Here is a 23,910-nt window from a genome sequence, read left to right on the forward strand (position 1 = left end):
GATGCTGGGGTAGGTAAATGCCCCACCTGCTCTGCTGTCTCTCCAGCCCCGGTGTATCTTTTAAAAATCACTTTGATTGTACCTATATATTGTTATATTTTTCCAAAAGGTCTTCATTATGGCCAATGTGGTCGCCAGTCATATTTGAATTTTCTGCAAGGTACCGACACTATTATATTTCTCTCCATTGACATATTGATCTGTCAATTATCTTCTTCACTCAGTATAAGCTGAACTATGGCATGGAGTCTTATCTACTTATTCATACCTATATCTTTCATGCTCAAATAATGCCTGGCACATAATATGTGCTCATTGAATAGAAAATGTGTGTATTACATGACCAAGAATTTATACAGAAGATACACTATTTTTGTTGTTGCTGTTGTTTTGGGGCACAGCTGGTGGTGCTCAGGCTGACTCCCTGCTCTGTGGTGAGAGATCACTCCTGGTGAACATTTGGGATGCCAGGAATCAAACCTGGGTCAGCTGAGTGTGTGTGTGCAAGGCAAGTGCCCTATTTGCTGAGCTATGCCTCCATTCCCCGAATAAGAGACACCATTTATATATAGACATTTATCTAAGCTGTGGAAGCAAAGGAAAAAGGAAAAACACTTAACATTAGATAATAACTTCCTGTGAGGTTGCAGAAGGAAAATTTTTCTCTTCTAATAACAGCATTGTTTGATTAGCTATAATAAAAGTGTATTTATTTTGGGAATAGAAATATGAATATTTTTAATTTTTAAGTAGAAAATATGAAGAGAACATATTTTCTCAGGAAGACACATTGAGTTTTCTTCTCTTTCTGTCTCTGTCTCTCTTCTTAACAGATGATATGATAGCAATCTTATTGATCTGGACAGTACCCATTAATAGACAAAAAACATTATTTGGACACCTGTAATCACAGGAATTAAAGTGTTTCAAAATCACAAATTATCTAATGACATTTCAGTCATTGGATGATTTTCTACTAAATTCTGGAAAGCTCACTTACAACAAACTATACATCTACCAGACATCTTAGGAAAGGTGATAGACCAAAACTCACATTACATTGTTATATGCTGCTTTTAATCAAAACACAAACATCTCAAATATGTTGTGTTTTCTATAGGAGATTCTGTGGGTTTGAAATACCAAGGCTCAAATTAAAAAAAAATATTCGATTTTGGTGTTGGGGGGGGGGGGAACAACCAATCATGACAGAACTATCAATTCTGTTCATTCAGCGCTTGTCAGGAGCCTTCTTACCTCTAGAGAAGATGGCGAACTTGCCGGCAAGACAAAGGGAGTGACGGCCATCTGACTGACGGCATCTTCATTTCTGTGGAAGTGAGGAGACGCAGAATTAACACAAAACCAGTGCAAAGTGCCTGGATCAAGTGATCACAACCAAGTCCCAGTCAAAAATGCAGGCGTGAGTATCAATGAATAAACATAGACAGTCACATGTCAAGCTACTTGGTGCAAGGGAAGGTATTGCTAGGGAGACCCTGAGACTGAATTATTGGTGATGAGGAATGAAGATGTCAGGAATTGAGCCGAATTGAGCTGAGTTCTGCTCAGTAAGGTAGGTGCTGCTGAGGGTAACTTTGGAAAGGCTGCATGGAGGAGGAGACATTTTTCAGGCAGGCCTGTGTAGCCTCTGGCACCTGCTAATCTCTGGAGTACTTTGTTCTTCGAACTGGAAAGATGCTTGGGCTTCTCATTTGGCTTCTAGCTTCATTCTGCCAAGTGAAGGAGGATGGGGGGTACATGAACAGTCCTGCATGGGCGGATAACGTGAGGAGGAGTGAAGGATGGGGAGTGAGCACAGATCCAGATACTTCTCCTGCTCTGTTGGATATCATTGGTTTGTCCTGCTCCCCTTGCCACAAGGAGCTTAGGTTTATCAGTCACGCCCATCAAAGTGCTCCTGAATCACTCCCATTCCTTTGTTTATCTGTAACCACTTCTACCAGTTTATCTGCTCTTCCCTTAATCTGACTCTGCTAATTTGTAAGGTCAGAACTTCCTAGGACACTGAATATTATAACATTGCCTTTCTCTCCTCTTTATGCCTTTTGGATAATTTACTTTAAAGCTATGTCTTTTTTGTATAGACACAAGAAGACAATATTATGTTTTTGTAATCTGGGACTTAATTGGCCTCGAATATTATTCCCTCCTGGGCATCTGCTTTCTCCACTTAAGCCTCAGTTGCCCTCAGTTCCCAGCACCCCACAAGCAGGGTCCCGAGGAGGGACAGGAAGGATCCAGGGCAAGCAGTGAGTTATGTGCTACCCTGGCATCGAGATGGGCCTGGCCAAAGTGCCTAATTCTTAACTGTAAGTTAAGAGCTTGATCATAGACAAATGCTGTCATGATCCAAAAGTAATGATGCGACTGGGACCCTGCCAGGGATGGGAAAGACTGATCTGGCCTGAGCACTGTAGTCTGAGATTGAGATGGCTCCAGGCTATAAGCTTTAATGCATCTCTTATTGTGTCCATACAAAATGATTAATATTATGAATTCTTATATGTTTGCTGGCTGAGGAGAAGAGAAACACATTCATGGGACTCCGCCCTTGGGTGGATCCTCCTGCTGAAAGAGAATTAAGTCCTAGGAGAAGCATCCCCTGAGGGAAAGGAACCTTACCCTATTGCTGACCACACCTATGTGTATGCCCCAACCCCCTCATTCTGTGGGGATTTAACTAGGCTGTAAGAGTGGGTTGGGGGCCAGATCCACAGATCGAGAGAGAGACCGAGAGCCGGGAGAGAGGCAGAGAGAGAGAATGAAGTAGGATGGGGGATGAAAGAAGCAGGAGGAGAATCAGAGGAGAATGGAGATGGACGTGAAATAAACCGATCGAGCAACCAGTTTGGCCTTCTTCCTTCCTTCGCCTGCCTCGCCGCCCGCGCCCTTTCTTTTCTTTTTTGTGTTTTACACACTGCTCCTTATCTGAACTGGAGCAGAGAAAATGGGAGGTGAAGCTTCATCACCCAGGTGAGAGATATAGAGCAAGTGCTAGACAACCGGTTCTGATTATTCAACTGTGTTACTAGCTAACAGCAGGCAATGGCGCTGATAGAGATCTATTCCTTACCATTCACTCAGGATGCAGAACCAACATATCATATATAAATATATAGCATATCACACATATGTGTATATATACATATATACTAGTTAACAGCAGGCAATGGCGCTGATAGGGATCTATTCCTTACCATTCACTCAGGATGCAGAACCAACATATCATATATAAATATATAGCATATCACACATATGTGTATATATACATATATACTTATCATGATGCATGACCGTAATGTGGGAAGTTCTGACTTCAGGTTTCACATTTTACACCAAGGTCATGAGTCACGAATCACAAAATCCCACTGAGCGTCGAGTGGCTCGAGCGGTCTCAGTAACCTCTACATTCGTCCTATCCCTGAGATATTAGAAGCCTCTCTCTTCTCAGCCTTCCCAATGGTGCCGCATTGAAGGCTCTTTCAGGGTCAGGGGAATGAGATCCAGCTGGTTACTGGCTTTGGCATATGGAAACACCATGGGAAGCTTGCGAGGCTGTCCCAGGCGGGCAGGAAACTCTCAGTAGCTTGCTAGTTTCTCCCGGAGGGAAAAGTAGGTTATAAGATATTAAAAGCTTCTGGGAGCTTAATTTTAAATCTCTGGATGTTGGCTGTTGATGGGATTACACACACCTGGGTTCCTCTGCCAGTACCTTCATGCATGAGGCCTGTCTGAACTTGTGGAGAGGGGCCTTGAGCATGGCTGTGGCTAGGTTCAGGTGGTCTTTGGCTTCCGGAAGCTCTGCTTGGGGCAGGGAGGGAAGCTGGAGCCCATCCCCTCCGAGGGACCCCGGGGAAGACAGCCAGATGTGCGGGCAAGGGACACATATATTTTGTAGTCGCATGCAGAGATCTAAGACTATTCACAGATACTCTCTGTATGACCCGTGAATATAGAACAGCCGGGATCAGACTAGCCGAGATACTCAAAACCCAGTCCCACTTTCACTTCTCATCAACTGGAAAGAGACCCACAGATTCATACCCAATAAGTGCTTAAATCATACCACTGCCTTTATCTTATAATGACTTTATTAAATGTATACCCCATCTCATCTTAGGTTCAGTGACTCTACTAGGTATATTATTCTTGTAAGCCCAAAGACAATATATTGATGTTAGACTATGTATGGACATTCACAGTTAACTGGGATCATTTTCTGCACTCAGGATCTGCAGTTCCTCCCTCCATCTCTGTGGGTGTTTCCCAAGCATCTCAAGAACAACAGAAGAAACATCTTCATCCCACCTGGTTCCTGGTGGGTTCATAGAAAATTCTCTTCCCTGTGTGAATGCCAACAACATCTGCCTTGTGATTCAACCAAGAACCTGGGGGTCATTATTCTTTTTTTGGGGGTGGGTGGGTGTCCCGACTGGTGCTCAGGGAGCCCACGCAATACTCCTGGTGATATTCACTTGCTTGTGTATGTTGGAGGACTCCGTGCTTGGTCACGGTGATGTGATGCTGCTCTGGCCAGGCAGTGACAGGGGTCACCAGGCTCCACAAAGCCCAGTCTCATGAGGCCCCTCCCCTGCTCCAGAGAGTCATTCTGGAAGCCTCTTATCCATCCTGGTGTCTCCCACTCACCAAGCTGCTTAGTTGCTTTTACCTTTGACTTTTTTTTTGGGGGGGGAGGGGGGCTTACACCCAGCAATACTCAGGGGTTACTCCTGGCTCTGCACTCAGGAATTACGCCTGGCAGTGCTCGGGGAATCTTATGGGAAGCCGGGAATCAAACCTGAGATGGTCGCATACAAGGCAAAAGCCCTAGCCCTGTGTATCTCTCTGGCCCCACTTTACCTTTGAAATGTATCTGGAGTCCTTCCAGGCCTTACCAGCCCGTCTGAGTACAAGCCACCTCCATTTCTCACCCGAATCAATAGAATATTCTATTTGCGTTCCCTGCTTACCTCTTCATCCTCTCCCCAATCTGTTCTTCAGTTAGAGGAGTTACTATGGTTCAAATACAAAACTTGGAGACTTCTATCCCCTGCTTAAGCCCTCCGTTGGTGTCTCCCTACACTGGTGCGGCCTGGTCTCAGCACTTGTCTTGTGCTAATGCTTATGCTTTCCTTTGGCTCACTTGGCTCTTTCCATTTTCCAGCCATGCCAAGGTCCATCTCACCCTGGGGCCCCTTCCTTCCTTCCTTCCTTCCTTTCTTCCTTCCTTCCTTCCTTCCTTCCTTCCTTCCTTCCTTCCTTCCTTCCTTCCTTCCTTCCTTCCTTCCTTCCTTCCTTCCTTCCTTCCTTCCTTCCTTCCTCCCTCCCTCCCTCCCTCCCTTCCTCCCTCTTTCTTCCTCCCTCCCTCCCTCCCTCCCTCCCTCCCTCCCTCCCTCCCTCCCTCCCTCCTTTCCTTCCTTCCTTCCTTCCTTCCTTCCTTCCTTCCTTCCTTCCTTCCTTCCTTCCTTCCTTCCTTCCTTCCTTCCTTCCTTCCTTCCTCCCTCCCTCCTTCCTCTTTCTTTCTTTCTTTCTTTCTTTCTTTCTTTCTTTCTTTCTTTCTTTCTTTCTTTCTTTCTTTCTTTCTTTCTTTCTTTCTTTCTTTCTTTCTTTCTTTCTTTCTTTCTTTCTTTCTTTCTTTCTCTCTCTCTCTTTCTTTCTTTCTTTCCTTCTTTCTTTCTTCCTTTCTTTCTTTCTCACTTTCTTCCTTTCTGTTTTGTGTAGCTACAATTCCTAGTGCTCAGTGGTTACTCCTACCTCTCCACTCAGGAATTACTCCTGGCATAGCTTGGGGGACCATATGGGATTCTGCAGATTGAATCAGCATTGAACCATGCTGGAGTGTGCAAGAAAAATTCCCTACCCATTGTATTATAACTCTGCCCCCCCCCCAGGTCTTTTTCTCTGCCAGTTCTCTTCCACCCTGCATGCCTGTTACTAAAAGCCTTGGTTTTATTCCTATGTCTCCTCATACCTCACCAAGCTCACCACAAATGTCGCTTCCTAGAAGGGTCTCTGCTCTTTGTGTATCACACTCTACACTCAGAGGCACATCTGCTTCTTCACAGCTTATGTAGCCAATCAGCACAGCCACTTCTGCACGGCTTTTGTTCCCCAGGCCCTAGAGATGGGCACCCAAGCTGGGCACTCATGTCCTTTTTATTCTTCTACCTTCAAGGCCAAACACAGTGCCTGGAAAATAGTTCGGACTAAAGGCTATTATAGAAAAGCAATGTGATGACTCAGTTTAACGAGGGGTTTGAGGGACTGCCACTCTAGCACTGCCACTAACTAGCTGTGCTATATAGGGAAAAACACTTTGCAGAGTCTTGGTTTCCCTAGCTAAGTAATTAGGCTGAACTAATCCCTAGCTGATGAATATATATATGTATATATATATATGTATATATTCTTGGTGGGTTGAGGCAGAGTATAAAGAGATGATGTCTAAGCACCTCTGCTGTCTCTCACATTCTTAGGTTCTTGGATTAGCTTGCACACAAGCCCAACAACCAAAGGGAGAAAAACTCAAATGATCAGAGTGACTCAGAGCATAAAAATAGACTTATTATTCCTGAGAGTATTACAGATGCTGTAGGCCTGTACTACTAGGTGACACAGCTATTGTTTTCCGGTGGTACCATCTATCATTCAGCCATTTCCTCATACATCGAAGAAATCACCTTGGGTGTGGGACAGCATTTTCTCACTGTTCATTTCCTTTCCTACTCCCTTGTCCCCAGTGAATAACACAGTGGGGCTCAGCTAAAGCCGAGAGCTGGAAGGCAACAGCACACATTAGCTCCCCGAGCAGCATGCAGTAGATTGGGCAGTAATTAAACAGATGGCTTTTTACATCTTTCAAAGGTTACCAGCATTAAAGATATGGAGAGGCATAAATTCTTAGTATGAGAAATCATGATTCACAGGACCATGTTAGTGCAAATCGGCCAAGTTATCCCTTCCTAATTTAATGATTCGCCCAAATTAGCATGACTTTGATGGCCTTTAAAGTCCATATTAATTTTTTTCCAACCTCACATAATCGAAAACCCACAATTACTCGGTGGAGAGAAGAACGCTGTTATATGAAGTTATGGTTCGTCATAATTCTTTAGAATCCACTTACAAGCTAGCGTTCATACACTTGAGCATCAGGCAATCGGAGACCTGGCAGGGTGAGAATTCTGAAGACAAAGAAGTTGGGAGAAGGCAGGGGAGAGAGAAGGCCTTTAGACTTCCACCATGCAGGTAGTGGCAATGACTCTTGTGGACCCTCTGACCCCTTCTAATCTGGGACTCTGGAAAGGAACACAATCTGTTTGTTTGTAATTAACCTTGCCACGATAATTAACTGGAATTTCTTAGATCTGGGTGCCCCATTACGGGACATGGTTGGGAATTGTAATTGTTAGTGTTTTTATAATTCTCTTTAACAGCTGTTGGGACAGAGGCAGTGGAGTTTTACTATGGCTTCGAGGAGTTTTCTAGATGCCCGTGTGCTTATCACTCCTGTGCTCCGTCAACATGCTCTGAGTTGCTATTCCCCATTAGCACAGGGACCAGATTCTTATAATAATGTCCAGCTTCTACCTGCCAGAGACTAGGCTGCTATGACTGTCTATGGACAGACAGTGATTTGAATAAGCAGGAAAGAGACTGGACAGCAGAACAGTGTCCTTCGCTTTCTAAGTTTTTCTAATGATCAGTTACAGAGGGCAGAGGACCGTTGGTCAGACGTTGATGCTCAATGGACATTTCTTGGGGGTGATTTACTAAACAGGTCAAGGTATCGATGTGTTCACCTGCATTTCTCAGCCCTTATACCCTTTTCCTACTAGAACCCCTTTCCAACCTCCTTCCTTCCTGTGGTCCCCCCATGCCAGTCTGCTGGCTGACCCCCTAATCTTGTGCTATTACCTCCTACTTAAGAGGTTTTCAATGGCTAGCCCCCTCATGGGGGCCCACAGGGAATCAACAGGTCCTTGGTTTTATCTGCTGATATACCTGTGTAGCCCAGACAGCCTGCCTCAAGCTTGGTGGACATAAGAGGCAGACACCGGCCTCACTTTGAGCCAATCAGATTCTCTTTCTCAGTGATTCAGACATAGAAGTCAGGGGGTGCGTGTTTGGATACTCCCAGGGACTTCAGAAGACCTCCCCTGCCATCCCCGTTGACACTGCAGGGTTTGACTTGAATGGCCCCTTGAGTTCAGAAGACAAGCCCTGTATCCCTAGAATATATTTTCCTTTTAATTTGAAACAGCAAGAGTTTATGTTAATTGGTTGAAATGCAATCACATTAACTCTGGTTCATGTTGAATATAAATATCTGTTTATCGAACCAATACATATACTATACAAACAAAGCTGAATAAAGCATGGCTTCAGCTTTTCATGATATTAACGGTTATCAAGGAGCACAATTAAGTGTACTGTCTTATTTATTTTCCATAACGATACCGCTGACAGCCTCCCTGAGTTTCTTTTTTGTAGGATAGATTCATATTCATGACAAACATGCATTTGGGATCCCGATTTCAAGTCTATTTTTAAAAAATAAAAGTATACTCACATTGGTGTTAAAAAATAAGTCATGTGATATATGTTAGGTGGAAATCTAAGAAAGTCTCCAAATGTCCTACTCCCTAAAACAGAGACTGTGAATATGATGATCCCAATTCCACAATTAGATTGTATTATGGCCCTAATAAAAAAAAAACTCCAAGACATATCATAATCAGAATGATGAATACCACAGGTAGAGACACAATACTGCAAGCAGCAAGGTCAAAGAAGGAAATCACCTACAAAGGAGCATCCCTTAGATTTATAGCAGACTTATCAGACAAAACCATCTGGACCCGAAGACAGTGGTGAGATATAGTGAAAACTCTCAGTGAAATGAATGCCTTGCCAAGAAGGCTTTATCCAGCTAGAGTCTTACTTAGACTTGAGGGAGAAGTACACTACTTCGTGGACAAACACCAGCTCAGGAACTTTATAGACTCAAAACCAAACATAAAAGAAGGACTGAAGGGGCTGCTGTAAGACAAGACAAACCCCACCAACATAACAAACTTCTACAGACACAAGGTGCAAAACCCTGTGACAATAATCTCTTTCAATATCAATGGTCTAAACGTGCCCATTAAGAGACACAGAGCAACAAAATGGATTAAAAAACAAGAATCCAACATTCTGCTCCCTACAAGAAATACAACTGAACAGCGGGAGCAAACACAGACACAAAGTCAAAGGATAGAAAATAAGTCTTTAAGCAAACAACTCCCTCAAAAAATCTGTGGCGGTCATACTAGTATTCACAGATTTCACGCTGAAAACATATTAGAAGGGACGGTGATGGCCATTTTTTAGTAATCAAGAGATATGTACATCAGGAAGAAATTATACTTCTAAACATATATGTACCCACTGAGGGGCCAGATTGTATTATGGCATGGGATCTTTAAGATAAAAGGAGCTGATCAGGTTTGTCCTGATCTAATGACAAGGCCCCCTTCTGGGTTCTCAACCTTCTCCTCAAACTTCTAAATTGGGAAACAAACTACGCAGTGATTCCCTTTGGGCTGGTCTGTGCCAGCCTCAGGGAGTTCATCTCCTGTGTCTGGACTAATAGTCCCAGGCTTGCCTTGGGGGACATCTTCAACTATCCGACAGGACTCCAAGTACTTTCAATATATCCTTTGGATAAAGTTGCATGTAAGACCCTCCAGTTTGTTTACTCGGAGTCTCAGCATTGCAGACTTAAGATCTGAGTGTCACAGTTCCACTTTCCATCCCTGACACGGTGGGATAACTATAAAATACGTGAAGATGTTGCCTTTGCTAGTGCAAGTAGAATAGAAGGTGCAGCACAGGTCCCTTTCTCCCCACATCCACGCCAACACCGGTTGCTTTTGTTTTTGGGGATGTGGGCCAGTCTCTGTGGTGTGAGATGATATCTCCTGGTTGTTTTGATCTGCATCTCCCTGATGATTAGTGATGTTGAACATTTTCTCATGTGCCTCTGAGCCATTCGGATTTCTTCTTTGGGAAAGTTTCTGTTCATTTCATCACCCCATTTTTTGATCGGGTTGGCAGTTTTCTTCTTGTGGAGTTCATCCAGTGCATTGTATATCAGTGATATCAACCTTTATCGGATGGGTACTGTGTAAATATCCTTTCCCATTCTGTAGATTGTCTTTGTACTTTGGTCACTGTTTCTCTTGAGGTGCAGAAGCTTCTTAGTTTGAGATAGTCCCATTTATTTATCTCTGTTTTCACTTGCTTGGCCAGTGGTGTGTCAACTTTGAAGATACCGTTGGCTTCAATGTTGTGGAGGGTTTTGCCGACCTTGCTTTCAATGTACCTTAGGGATTCTGGTCTGATGTTGAGGTCTTTAATCCATTTTGATCTGACTTTTGTACATGGTGATAGGTGGAGGTCTAAGTCCATTTTTTTGCACGTAGCTGTCCAGTTTTGCCAGCACAATTTGTTAAACATGCTTTCCTTGTTCCACTTCACCAAATGTTGCTTTCTTGATCTGTAAAATCGGCACATCTTCTAATAGAATTGCCATGAAATAATGTCAATTTCAAAGCGGTAAAGCATAATAATAACAATAAAACATATTTGATGTTGCTGAGTTTCAGGTTGCTTGAGTTCCCAGACACAAAACCCTCATGGCCAAAGAGGTTCCCGTGGCTAATGGCTTCATTCTAAAGAATAGTTTCATTCTTTCCTTTCTTCTAGGTTCATGGCCTCCCTTCTAATTCTGAGGCTTTTTGCTTTGCCTGAACTCAGACAACAATGTCCTTGCTGGTGCCCTTGTTTTGTGTTTGCCTCGTCTCAGTCCTTCCAAATCACTCCCTACTCAATTTGTGACAACTGAGTGGTTAATATCCAGAATATGTCAGAACCCCAACAACAAAGCAATCTGATTGAAAAATGGGCAAAAGGAATCCAGAGAGCTAGCGTGCAAGGGGTTGAGCATATGTTTGGCATGAAGGAGTCCTGGGTTTGATCCTCAGCACTGCATGGTCCCTGAGCACCACAGGTGTGACCCCAAAACTTAATCCCCAGAGCACCACACAAAGGGGGAAGTGATTGAAGAGACATTTCTCCAGAGGCGTTAAATCACCAACAAACATAAGGAAATGGAAAGTAGCTTAGCATCACTAATCATCAGAGAAATGTGAATCAAAGTCATCTTACACTTGTTACAAGAACTCTTAGCAGCGGGGGAGTCAGTTCAAGAGGCTGGAGCACAGGTTTTACATGTGGGAGCCTCTGGATTCATTCCCATAACCACATAATTTCCAAGCACTGAATGAAATCACCCCTGAGCACTACCAGGTTTGGGTCACCGCCCCTTTCAAAAGTAAATAAAGATAGACAGTTCTTATAAAAAAAAAAAAGCCAACACTTTGGAAATAAGTATTGGTGAGATTGTGAAGAAATCAAAATGCTTGTTCAGTATTGGTAGAAATGCAGTATGTTTTAGCTGCACTGAAAACAGCATGGGGATCTCTCAAAACAATGGAAAAGCAGAACTCCCACATGATTAGCAATTGCATAGCTGCACATCCACCTAAAAGAACTGAAAAAAGGTTGCACAGTGACACCTGTCCAGCTATGATTCTAGAGGCATCACTCTGAAGAGCTAAAAGAGACAACCCACATATCCTTCAACAATGAACATGATGCAGTTCATTTGACATCAGAGCATCACTCAACTGTAACACTCTGACACATGCTACCATGTAAATAAACCTTGAGGACATTATGGAAAATCAAACAAGGCAGCTAAAAAGCACAAATACTGTGTAATTCTATGTGTATGCTATACCTTATAAAAGCTAATTCAGAGAGGAAAAGTAGAATGATGACTTCCAGGGCTTCCCCAGCTAAGGGAATGTTGGCTGCTGGGGATGTGTACAGATATGACGGGGACTGGAGCAATAGCACAGCAGGTAGGGCGTTTGCCTTGCACGTGGCTGACCCAGGTTTGATTTCTCCATCTCTCTCAGAGAGCCCGGCAAGCTACCGAGAGTATCCTGCCTGCACAGCAGAGCCTGGCAAGCTACCCGTGGCGTATTCGATATGCCAAAATATAGTAACAACATCTCACAATGGAGACGATACTGGTGCCCACTCGAGCAAATCGATGAACAATGAGGTGACAGTGCTACAGTGCTATGTCGGTGGGGAAGTATACAGAGTTTCAATTATGTCAATATGTCAATTATGTCAATTATGTCAATTATGTCAATAAAAGTTTTGGAAACAAGAGGCTGGATGTTTGCGCAAGACTGTAAATGTCCTTAATGTCATTGGGTTACAGCCTTAATGATTATGGTGCCAACCATATAGTTTAACAGTATTACAGTAATAGGAGTTTATGAGGGCCAGAGAAATAGGGTAGGCACAAAGCACTTGTCCTGCATATAGTCAACCCCAGTTCTATCCTTTGTCACCACAAATGGTCCCCTGAGCACCTCCAGGAGAGGGCCCTGAGCACAGAGCTAAGGGTAATCTTTGTATACTGCCAGGTGTGGCCCCAAGCCCCTGCCTTGGAAAAGAAGGAGTATAGAGGTGCTGGAGAGATTGGACAAAGGTTGGGGTGCTCACCATGCATACAGCCAGTCCTATGACCATGTGGCACCCCCTTTGGCACTGAGGAGAGCAAACCCCAAGAACAGAGCCAAGAGTGGCCCCCTAGTACTGCCAGATACTTCCCAAAAATACTTCCTTTCTCCAAAAGCAGTCATGCATCTAGCCTGGAAGTAGTTATGTATTTGGCCTGCAATTACACAGGCAAGGTAAATGAACAAGGAACACAGGACCACAACTAAACAGGACTGGATATTAACTTCTAATTTTCCTAAATACAATGGACCAAGAAGAACAGAAAAAAATAATATGATACAGAAAATAACTTACATATCAATTGCAACACAACAGTGAATGAACAGAGAAAGCCAATAAATCTCAATGTGAGCAAAACTTTCTAGAAAGATTCCAGGAGATATTTTTAAAGATCTCAGGAGACATTTAAAGGATATGAATATGAAAATGGAATAATGTCCCATTTCCAAGTGGAAGAAACAACTGAAATTGCTGAATCGGGTGAATCAGAGCTAAATGCCCAATGACAGTGGAATGCTGAGCTCTATTTACTGGCATCCAGTCAATGTCAGACACTAATGAGGGCTGCAGGGAATATCTCGGCACCCAGACCCACTTTCACAAAGGCTGCAGGCTAGTTCTCAGCAACTGTCAGCTGTGCAGAGGAAAGGGTGGCTCATAAATTTTTCAGTTGGCAAGAAGGTTGGTATGAGGAATTTGGAAGGCGGCTATGCTCACCACTATACCATCAACACGGCAGTATGGGGAATTTGGGATGAATAACTTAGCCTAGTAAGTGTCTCAGGGAGATTTACTTCTTCCCTTTCCTCTTCTTACACTGTTTAGGGGACACATACTTGGTCAAAGCATTGGGGAACCCATTGGTTGTGCCATCAAGCATTGCTCTCAGTGATGTGGTGTGTGTGTGTGTGTGTGTGTGTGTGTGCATGTGTGTGCATGCATACATGTATGCATGCACGGAAGAGGATCAAACTTGTGACTTCATGCTTCCAAGGCAGACACAAGACCATGAGCCACATCGTTAAAGAAGGTAGTACAATACCTGTTCTCCCCTTGCTTTCTTATTCCTAACCTGCAATTACCAGCCCATATGTGTGTGCTAGGAACTGGGAACCTTCCACACCCCTCCTGCACCACCTTCAATACGGACTTGTTTAGGGTTCTTGCTGTTAAGAAGATTGGAGAGATTAAAGATGTCTGGGATGCTACAGAGAATAGCACACATCAAAAAGAATAACCAGTGCTGGCCACAGATGCAGGGAGAAAGGGATCCTCATTATTGCTGGTGGAAATGCTGAGTAGTCCAGTCTTTTTGGAAAACAATATGGGCATTCCTCAAAAAACTAGAAATTGAGCTTCATTTTGACCCAGCAATACTGCTCCTGGGAATATATCCTAGGGGCCCTGAAACGCAATGCAGGAAAGTCATCTGCACTTCTATGTTTAATGCAGTACTATTCACAATAGTCAGAATCTGGAAACAATCCACGTGCCCAAGAGCAGATGATTGGATAAAGAAACTATGTTGCATCTACGCAATGGGATATATCTGCTAGGAAAAATGAAGTAATGAAATCTGCTTATACATAGATGGACCTGGAGAGCGTCATGCTAAGTGAAATGAGTCAGTGGAAAAGGGTCAGACATAGAATGGCTGCACTCATTTGTGGTCTATAAAAAACATGGTATGAAGGGCCGGAGCGATAGCCCAGCGGGTAGGGGGTTTGCCTTGCATGCGGCCGACCCGGGTTCGATCCCCGCCATCCCATATGGTCCCCCAAGCACCGCCAGGAGTAATTCCTGAGTGTAAAGCCAGGAGTAACCCCTGAGCATCGCTGGGTGTGACCCAAAGAGAAATAAAAAACATAGTATGAGACTAATACCCAAGGACAGTAGAAATGAGGGCCAAGAGAACTGGTCCATGGTTGGTCCAAGGGTGGTGGGAGGGTGCAGTTAGGACAGAAAAGGGACCACTATGACAATGACAATTGAAAATGATCACTCTGGAGGAGAACTGAGTGCTGAAAGGAGGTAAAGGGATATACATGATAACCTTTTTGGTTTTTTTTTTTCTTTTTGGGTCCCACCCGGTGATGCACAGGGGTTACTCCTGGCTCTGCACTCAGGAATCACTCCTGGCGTTGCTCAGGGGACCATATGGGATGTTGGGAATCGAACCCGGGTCGGCCGCGTGCAAGGCAAACGCCCTACCCGCTGTGCTATCGCTCCAGCCTCATGAAAACCTTTTGTGTATTGCCACAGTGTCTAAAATGAGGGGGCAGAGAGTGAGTGAATGAGAGAAGAAGAGAGGGAGAGAAACATAAAGAGGGTGTGTCTGCCTTAGAGGGGATGGTGACTGGGGGCGGGGGGTGGCGGCTTGGGAGGGGGATGGAGACACTGGTGATGGGAAATGCACACTGGTAAAGGGTTGGGTGCTGGAGTACTGTATGACTGAAACACAATCACGAACAACTTCGTAACTGTGTGTCTCACGGCAATTCAATTAAAAAGGGAGGAAAAAAGCATCTCTATGACATCTGACCAAATGATAAATAAATAAATAAATAAGGATGCCTGACAAACAAAGGAAAAAACCTGCAGGGACCAGAAGCCTGCCACATGCAGAGGGAGCTGACTCTTGCACCGGAGTTGCTCGGAATGTGTCCAGCTAGCCTGGCTTTGCTCACTGTCCCCGTTCATTAGGGTTCTTTGGCAACGGTCATAGGAACGAGTGCGGGCCAACTAAAGCCAAGGAGAATTTCTAAGTGGGAAAATGGGACTTGACAAAACACAGGCCAGTTGTCCAATCAGACTTGGAACAGAAAAGAACTAGACCACCAGAGAGTAAGGAATTGGGAGGGAGGATGATGTCACATTAGGAACCCTGGTCAAGGCCCCCGTGGCCCGGGGAACAGACACCATACCCAAAAGGCCACTTGCTTCCGATTCTCAGCCTATGGCAACATGTTGTTTGAGGTTAGGCCACATGACCACTCACAGGCCACCGTCGGAAGGGAAATATCTGACTTCCGTAGCATCCATAGAGGGAGAAGGCACCTAGTTGCACTCTTTCATATTATTTACTCCGAGTTCATGCGCCTGTGTGTACCTGCATGGGTATTCGAGAAGGAACTGTACAAAATGCCCAGAGCCTCCTGGACACTGGGATGATGGCGGAGAGAAGTGGACACTGCAGGGGAGGGTGTGGCATGGGAATGTGTTATGCATGAAATCTTATTATGAACAGTACTGCAAGCCATGGTTCCAAAAATAAAAGTTTTTTTAAAATGAAAACTTGATAAATTCTTTCCATGAAATAGCAAAGTGGATTTTTAAAGGTACTTTATATATATAACATGTTTATAAAATGGCCTGTTTTTTCAGTACCAACACTTTGGCTAACTCACTGGATTCAACTAACTCATGAGTAAAGAGTCTGTAAAAATTTTTTGTCATTTCTGATTGACCAATCACTTTCAAAGGAAAATGTCTGGTTATTTGAATGTTTAAAAGAATATGTCATAGACTTCCAAGAGACTTTTAGAAATAGATGGAGCCAGATGGCTCACCACTGGCTTAAGTAGACAGCCTCCAAAGTTACATAATATGCCAAAAGGAGCAAGACTTGTGTAGATGTAAAAATAGAATTTCTGATGTCTTTGCTAAAAGACCAACAGACAAAACATTCCATTCTTCATTCTTCCCAAACATTTCGAAATTCTACTTAACAAATATAAAAGTAAATACTCATTAAGGTTACTATTAAAATGGGTAAGAAGGAAAACAAGTATCCTGAAAAGATTAAGCAAGAGTCAGCCTGCAGGCAGGGGTGGAATGCATGGTCCAGCTAAACAGAAACAGAAGGGCCTTGAAACTGGACGTGTTTCCTTCCCCTGCAGTTCCTGACAACCCCAAACTGGTCTTTTCCTCCAAACTTCTGCCCCTGTCTCCCGTGGATGATATTTTCCCATGCATTGGAGTAGAGGCGCTGGTTTCCTTAATGGTCCCTGACTCTGAGAGATGCTTCCTTACACAATTCGAAGAAAATGATCACATAGCTGAATGCTCATCTGAGAGTGCTCTCCTAAAGAAGACCACAGATCCTAGAAGTAAGACTCAGGCATGCTGGCCTGAACTCCCAGTTCTGAAAATTGGAGTTTCTGTACATCCACTGGCTTGACTTCTTCTCAGGTCTGAGTTTATGCCTCCTTCGCTGACGCCTTCCCAGAACCTGCCAAGCCTGGAGTAGGTGTATCTTGTTCAGGAGCTCCTACAGGAGCAGACACTTCTATCTCTGGATGATGAATCCGACTGTTTACTCTGCTTCCTCCTTTAGGGCAGGCTGTGTTCTTGCATCACTGATGTGCAGCACAGGTGGGCACTCAGCAAATACTTGCTGAATACATGAATAAATATTTTCTGATGAAAGTGAAACATGCTATTCCCCCCATCACCAATCTATATGCTACAATCCCCAATCTCACTCCTGTTCATAAAAATGAGATTAAAAAAAAATCAAGATTGGGGCTGGAGCAATAGCACAGCGGGTAGGGAGTTTGCCTTGCACGCAGTTGAACTGGGTTCGATTCCCAGAATCCCATGGTCCCCCGAGCACCGCCAGGAGTAATTCCTGAGTAAATGAGCCAGAAGTAACCTCTGTGCATCGCCGGGTGTGACCTCAAAAGCAAAAAAACAAACAACAACAACAACAACAAAGCCCCTCAAAAAAACCCTCCAAAAAAATCAAGATCATGGGCCAGGACAACAGTACAGGAGTTAAGGTAGATACCTTGTATGTGCCCGACCTGGGTTCTATCCCTGGCACCACATGGCTTTCTGCGAATTGGTGGGTATAATCCTTGAGCCCCCAGCACTACAGGGTCCAAGCAGTGGTGTATACCCTGATTGCTCACGTGGAACTGCGGGCTCATTTGGTTACACATTGCTGGGATTGACCCAGGGCCCCTGATCACCATTTGGACGCCCTCACCCAGCAAATTAACAACAAAGTAAGGACTATTTTTGTTTTTGTTTGGGGTAACACCCGGCAGGGCTCAGGGCTTCCTCCTGCTTCTACACTCAAAATTACTCCTGGTGGTACTTGGGGGATCCAATGGGATGTGGTGGACGGTCAGCTGTGTCCCTATACACAATAAGGATTTTATTATTTTTTTATTATTATTTTTTTAATTTTTATTTTTTTATTAGTGAATCACCATGAGTTACAGTTACAAACTTATGAACTTTCATATTTGCATTTTGTTTACATCCCTCCACCAGTGCCCAGTCCCCTCCACCAATGTTCCCAGTATCCCTCCCACCCTCCCACCCCATCTCCCCCACCCCACCCCACCCCACCTCTGTGGCAGGGCATTCCCTTTTGGTCTCTCTCTCCTTTTGGGTGTTGTGGTTTGCAACAGAGGCACTGCGTGGCCATCGTGTTTGGTCTGTAGAATATAGACAATAAGGATTTTAAAACAGGCATTCTAGCTGCTTTTTGAGATGGAGTCCCCCCAGAGAGGACTCTGACATTCACATTCATTTCTAGGCCACCTCGTCTTTGAGCAGCGGGGCCAGAGAACAACAGGCCACATTCTTAAATGACCCAGAGCAGACATATGATCAATCGATGAGATGCGGCGGGTCCCCTGGTGCGTCCCCTTTGACTCAGTCGGACCCGACAGGCAGAAAGAAATCTTTCCGAGGGGTTCCGTTTCACTTGGCCTCCATTAGCCCCAGGAGTTTTTACACGGTACACATTTTCCACATGTAATTAAGAAATGGAGAGTGAGCTGTTATACATGACATTTAATTTTCAGCAGCAGGGGAAGGTACGACAAGAGCTGCAGGCAAGATCATTAATCTCCTCGGATCCCCGCGCTGCCAGATACAGCCGTGCATTCTTCACCGTGTGGATACGGCGCTCTGCCTGTACATCAGCGCAGGGTCGTGTGCAGGGTAGGGGGGATCACCCTGAATGGGAAGACTCAGAGAACTGAATGTGCCTTTGAGGAAGAGCTCCGGTTGCCATAGACCTCTGGGTGATCCCAGAGCGGAATACTTGAGGATAGCAAAATCCATTTTTGCCAAAGAGCACGATTACAGGATTAGAGAATTGTTCAAATTCAAACGGCATAGAAGCAAAGGAGGGGGCGGGAGGGGGGGTGTGATTATGCAAGTCAGGTGTATCGCAGCAAGTTGCTAATTTTCACTATCGATTCAGACCCCTTGTGAATGATAGACTAATTAGTGTATGAATAAATTACAAGAGTTGGAAGACTATGACAGGGATGGAATCACACAAATGCACACGCATCACCCCCGACTTAAGACCCTAGTTAATTAAAAGACTGCCTGCAGCCTATTTTAAGAACTTTCTGTGATGGCTTTATTGCTAATCATACCCCAAAACGTATAACCAATTCCATTTTATATCTCAATTGTGAATACTTTTATTTGCATTTTGTGTGTGTGTGTGAGGTGCAGTGCTGGGTATGAAAGCCAGGGCCTTCCACATGCAAGGCAAGGTAGCCCTACCACTGAGCTACGTCCTTGACTCTCAATTGTCAGTAATTTGGGGGGGCTGGGAGGCCATTCCTGGCAGTGCTCAGGGCTTACTTTCTGCTCCACGCTCAGGGATTAGTGATAGCGGTGTTTTGAGATCTTCTGTGATGCCAGAGGTTGAGTTTGGGCTAGCTGTGTGCAAGACAAGCAATTTACCTATCTCTCCAACCCAACTGTCAATAATTTTAAGATTGCTGTCAAGGTCTAAATATCAAAAACATCTGCACTATGGAGATGCAGAGAAAACCAAGTTCAATGAAGGAAAGAAGGACGGCCAAATAGAAGCACTGACAACCAAGGGATGAAGTTCGTCAAAATCCATTTTTCGAGTCACTTTCTATAACCTTCTGCAGTTTAAAAGGAAAGTGTACGGGCAGTTGCTAAGCCGAGCGGAAGCGCTAACTTCCTGAAACTTGTCGCAAATGAATCTTACTTGCCTCAGGATTTGCTCTCAGGAGAGGGAAACATCAGGTCTTTGAACACGACTTTGAAAATAGAAACACAGAGCTGGGGATGTAAGATGCATTTAAAGAGTCATCAACCAGGCAGGCAGTCTGGGGGAACAGGGCTTAATGGGACGGTCATCATTCACGCACCATCCCCCATTCCCGTCACACTCCCACTGGCTATTCACAGAGGCCAGGGCAATCTTTCCTTTTCTGATTTCCTCTTGTGCTTTAGTTTCTGATACTACCTGACATGACCTCAGTAAAATCTATTATAATTTATTTTACGGACACAAGGATTAATTCCTGTTCATTAAGCTTTTCTTTATCCATTCCTCAGTTAAACAGTGTTTGATTTCCTGTTAGAGCAGCAGATTATCTCTAACTAAAAAAAAAAAGCCGTTGAATGAGAAGCTAGCGAAATATCTCAGGCAGAATGTGCCCATATCTCTCATTCCAACATTTACCAGAAACTGCTTCGTAGAACGTTCACACCCTTCCTTGTCCTAGGCTTAATCATGAGGTAAATGCATCCTAAATTGTGAGTCTAGCATAAGAATTCGAAAAAAAAAATTAGAAAAGGTATTTAAAAGAATTAGAAAAAAATATTTAAGAAAAATTCTTTTCCCTCCACTTTCTTTTCCCCCACTTCCTTTTCAATTTTGGTTTTGGGCACACCTGGCAGTGCTCAGGGCTCACTCTTGGCTCTGTGCTCAGCGTATGTGGTACTGGGGATCTAACCAGGGTCATCTGGAAGCAAGACAAGGATCTTACTGCAGTACTACTTTGTTGGAGCAAGGACAACCCAATGTTATCCAACATGATTTCTCTGGTCTCCACTTCCTTTTCTTGTACCCCCTGGCACCCTTCCTTCTCTCCTGCTCCTGCCAGCATCCTCATACCCACCCTTGACATAGAAGCAAACATTACCGAGTCCTTAATAAATATGGGTGTATTTTTAAATACATATATACATATATCACTGTCACGGTCATCCCGTTGCTCATTGATTTGCTCGAGCGGGGACCAGTAACATCTCCCTTGTGAGACTTGTTACTGTTTTTGGCATAACGAATATGCCACGGGTAGCTTGCCAGGCTCTGCCGTGAGGGCGGGATACTCTCGGTAGCTTGCCATGCTCTCCGAGAGGGACAGAGGAATTAAATCTGGGTCAGCCATGTGCAAGGAAAACGGCCTACTCACTGTGCTATTGCTCTAGGCCTAGGGTTATCTTAGTCCGCTTATTTTTTTATTAGAGAATCACTGTAATGTACAGTTACAAACTTATGAACTTTTGTTTGCATTTCACTCATACAGTGATCATTCACCCATCCCTCCACCAGTGCCCATTCACCTCCACCAATGATCCCAGTATCCCTCTCACCACCCCCACCCCATCCCCGACCACCCCACCCTACCTCTGCGGCAGGGCATTCCCTTTTGTTCTGTCTCCTTTTGGGTATTGTAGTTTGCAAAAGAGGTATTGAGTGGCCTTCATGTTCAGTCTATAGTCTACTTTCAGTTTGCATCTTCCAACCCGAATGGGTCCTCCCGGCATCCTTTACTTGGTGTTCCCTTCTCTATCTGAGCTGCCTTTTCCCCCAGCATGTGAGGCCAGTTTCCAAGCTCTGGGGCAGACCTCTTGGTCCTTATCTCTGCTACTCTTGGGTGTTAGTCTTCCACTCTATTATTTTATATTCCACAGATGAGTGCGATCTTTCTATGTCTGTCTCTCACTCTCTGTATCTTAGTCCACTTATGAGCCACCTCTAAACCCACCCCCTCACCCCCCAGTATAGACCAGAAACTGGCCAGGCCCACCCAGCTATGCTCCTACAGAACTGAGTTTCCAGTCCAGGCAAGGGGCATCCTGGGTTTCCCTAGCAATCACGAGTGTCTCTGCAGCTCAGTCAGAGTTAGGACAGAGAGCTTCTCACTGGGGAGGATGTCTCTGCCACAGGAACAGGGTCTTCTCTTAGCAGAAGTGACGCGTTATCTGATGAATAAGATGCTGGCACACACACACTGCCAGAAACCCACCTGCTGGCTCAAACGAAAGGCTGCCACAGAGCACCCGCCTCCCTTGATTGTCCTGAAGTTCATTTTCCTTTGCACAGTCCGAAAGCATGTATGACAACAGAGGTTGAAATTATACCTACACATTTTTTTTTTTGCACCCTAGACAAGGAGCTAGTGAACAAATCATCCCATCAGATGATTTGATAAAGTGATAGGGTAAAGGGACTAGTGGAAGAGGAATTTTTTTTAATGATCAGTTAGTACCTATGTGTATTTTTAAGTTATTTTGTAGGGTCATGCCTGGGGGTGCTCAGGTGCCACTCCTGGCAGTGTGTGGAGGGTTATATGTGGTTCGAGGATTAGAACCAGGGTCATGGCCACAGCCTCCTGCTAGGTGAGAGCCTTGACCTTTGTATTATCTCTCTGACCCTTTCTGTATCTGTAGATCCACAAACTCAGACAGAATAACTTACTGTGGGACCGAGGGCGCAGCTCAAGTGGTGGGGCACATGCCTTTCAGGTAGGCCCTGGGTTGGACCCTGGGCACCACGTGGTGCCCAAGTGCCACTGTGAGATCTTGGCAACCCTTCTCCTGTGTACCACCAGATGTGGCCCTCACAACGAATACAAAATGCCTTTGGAGAATAAATAATAGAGAATCGCTTAGGAGAGGAAAGAAAGCTCCTTCATGTTTCTGAATGCACATGGCGTTAGGCATTCCACTGTTGTTGTTGTTTGGGGGCCAGGCTCTGTGGTATCAGGACCACTCTTAGCCTGTTGCTTGGGTTTCACCCCAGGCAGTACTTATTCAATGGCCAGGATCTACCAGGAATAGAACCTGGATGCAGGTTTCTCATGCAGAGCATACAAGCTGGACCTTTTGAGCTAATTTCCTGGCCCACCAGGCATGTAGCACTGTCTATAGCACTGTCATCCCATGGTTCATCGATTCGCTCAAGCAGGCACCAGTATTTCTCCATTGTGAGACTTGCTGTTACTGTTTTTGGCATATTGAACACAACATAGGTAGGTTGCCAGGCTCTGCCATGCGGGTGGGATACTCTTGGTAGCTTGCCGGGTTCTTCGAGAGGGACGGAGGAATCAAACCTGGGTCGGCCACATGCAAGGCAAATGCCCTACCCGCTGTGTTATCACACCAGGCATGAAAGGCCCATAATTATTTTACATTGGGCTTTTGATTTTTCTTAAATCACATACTTTGAATATATATATTGATATTTATGGGCTGGAGCGGTAGCACAGTGCTAGGGCGTTTGCCTTTCACCCAGCCGACCCGTGTTCCATATGCCAAAAACATTTGGCGTATTCGATATGCCAAAAACATAACAATAAGTCTCACAATGAGAGACGTTACAGGTGCCGGCTAGAACAAACCGATGAGCAACGAAATGACAGTGACAGTGATTTATAAATCACTTCAAACAAATTCTAGCCAATAGCTATTCATCAGCAACCTCAATCTTGCTTGTACAATTTAATTGTACAACTCAATCCCTTCTGAATAATAAGGATGGAAATCATCGGGATGCTAATAGAGGCTAATTAAAGAACCTCAATTTCCAGGGTTAGACTCATCTTTTGCTCCTCTATTCTAAATAATTAAAAATCACTCAATCTTTCCTTATTAAAGTAGGAGGGCTCTAGTTTTCAACTATTTTATTGCATCATAGGATTTCCTTTGGATTTTATTTAATTGTCTAAACTCTCTAAAAGGGAAGGCCAGCATGGATAACTGAGCAAACAACTACCTCTAGGTCAATGTGATCCTGAGAAGGGCCAGATAGAGAGCTCACAGAGCTGGAGCATCTGTGAGGTCCATCATATGCTGCTACTGAGAAGCACCCTCACCCCTAGGTGGCCTTGGTGGACCCCAGCACAGTTGGACTTGAGCACTGAATTACCCAGCCTGATTGCTGCCGCCAAGGGCCTTACTTCCACTCTCTCCGTGGGAGATAAGACTTTTCCCCAAGGCTTCCTCAATGGTTGCCCTTGACTGGTGGATCCAGAAAAATCATTTTTGCCAGGTGGCACCTCTCCTTTCAGAACTGCAGCGAGCAGGAACGGGAAAGCAGATGCCGTAACGGAGACTCTGGGGCTTTTCCCCTCTCCCTGCTCAGTCTTGGGAGTGTATAAATGATGCCTTGGCAAGGGGTATTATTTGGAGAATCCCTGTAGTTTTACCTGCTGC

The 23,910-nt window shown here is 44.6% G+C and overlaps 1 protein-coding gene across 3 annotated transcripts in view; it reads right to left on the reverse strand.

The window, feature by feature from the left end:
- The window catches only part of PATJ (PATJ crumbs cell polarity complex component), a 370,230-nt gene that overhangs the window by 107,951 nt on the left and 238,369 nt on the right, over positions 1-23,910 (reverse strand). For all 3 annotated transcript variants that reach the window (XM_055139113.1, XM_055139112.1, XM_055139111.1), the window contains exon 30: positions 1,258-1,330. In XM_055139113.1, the coding sequence (XP_054995088.1) occupies positions 1,258-1,330 (73 nt within the window). The remainder of the gene's footprint in view (positions 1-1,257; positions 1,331-23,910) is intronic.

Source organism: Sorex araneus, chromosome 5, assembly GCF_027595985.1.
Source record: "Sorex araneus isolate mSorAra2 chromosome 5, mSorAra2.pri, whole genome shotgun sequence".
NCBI classification, from domain to species: Eukaryota; Metazoa; Chordata; class Mammalia; order Eulipotyphla; family Soricidae; genus Sorex; species Sorex araneus.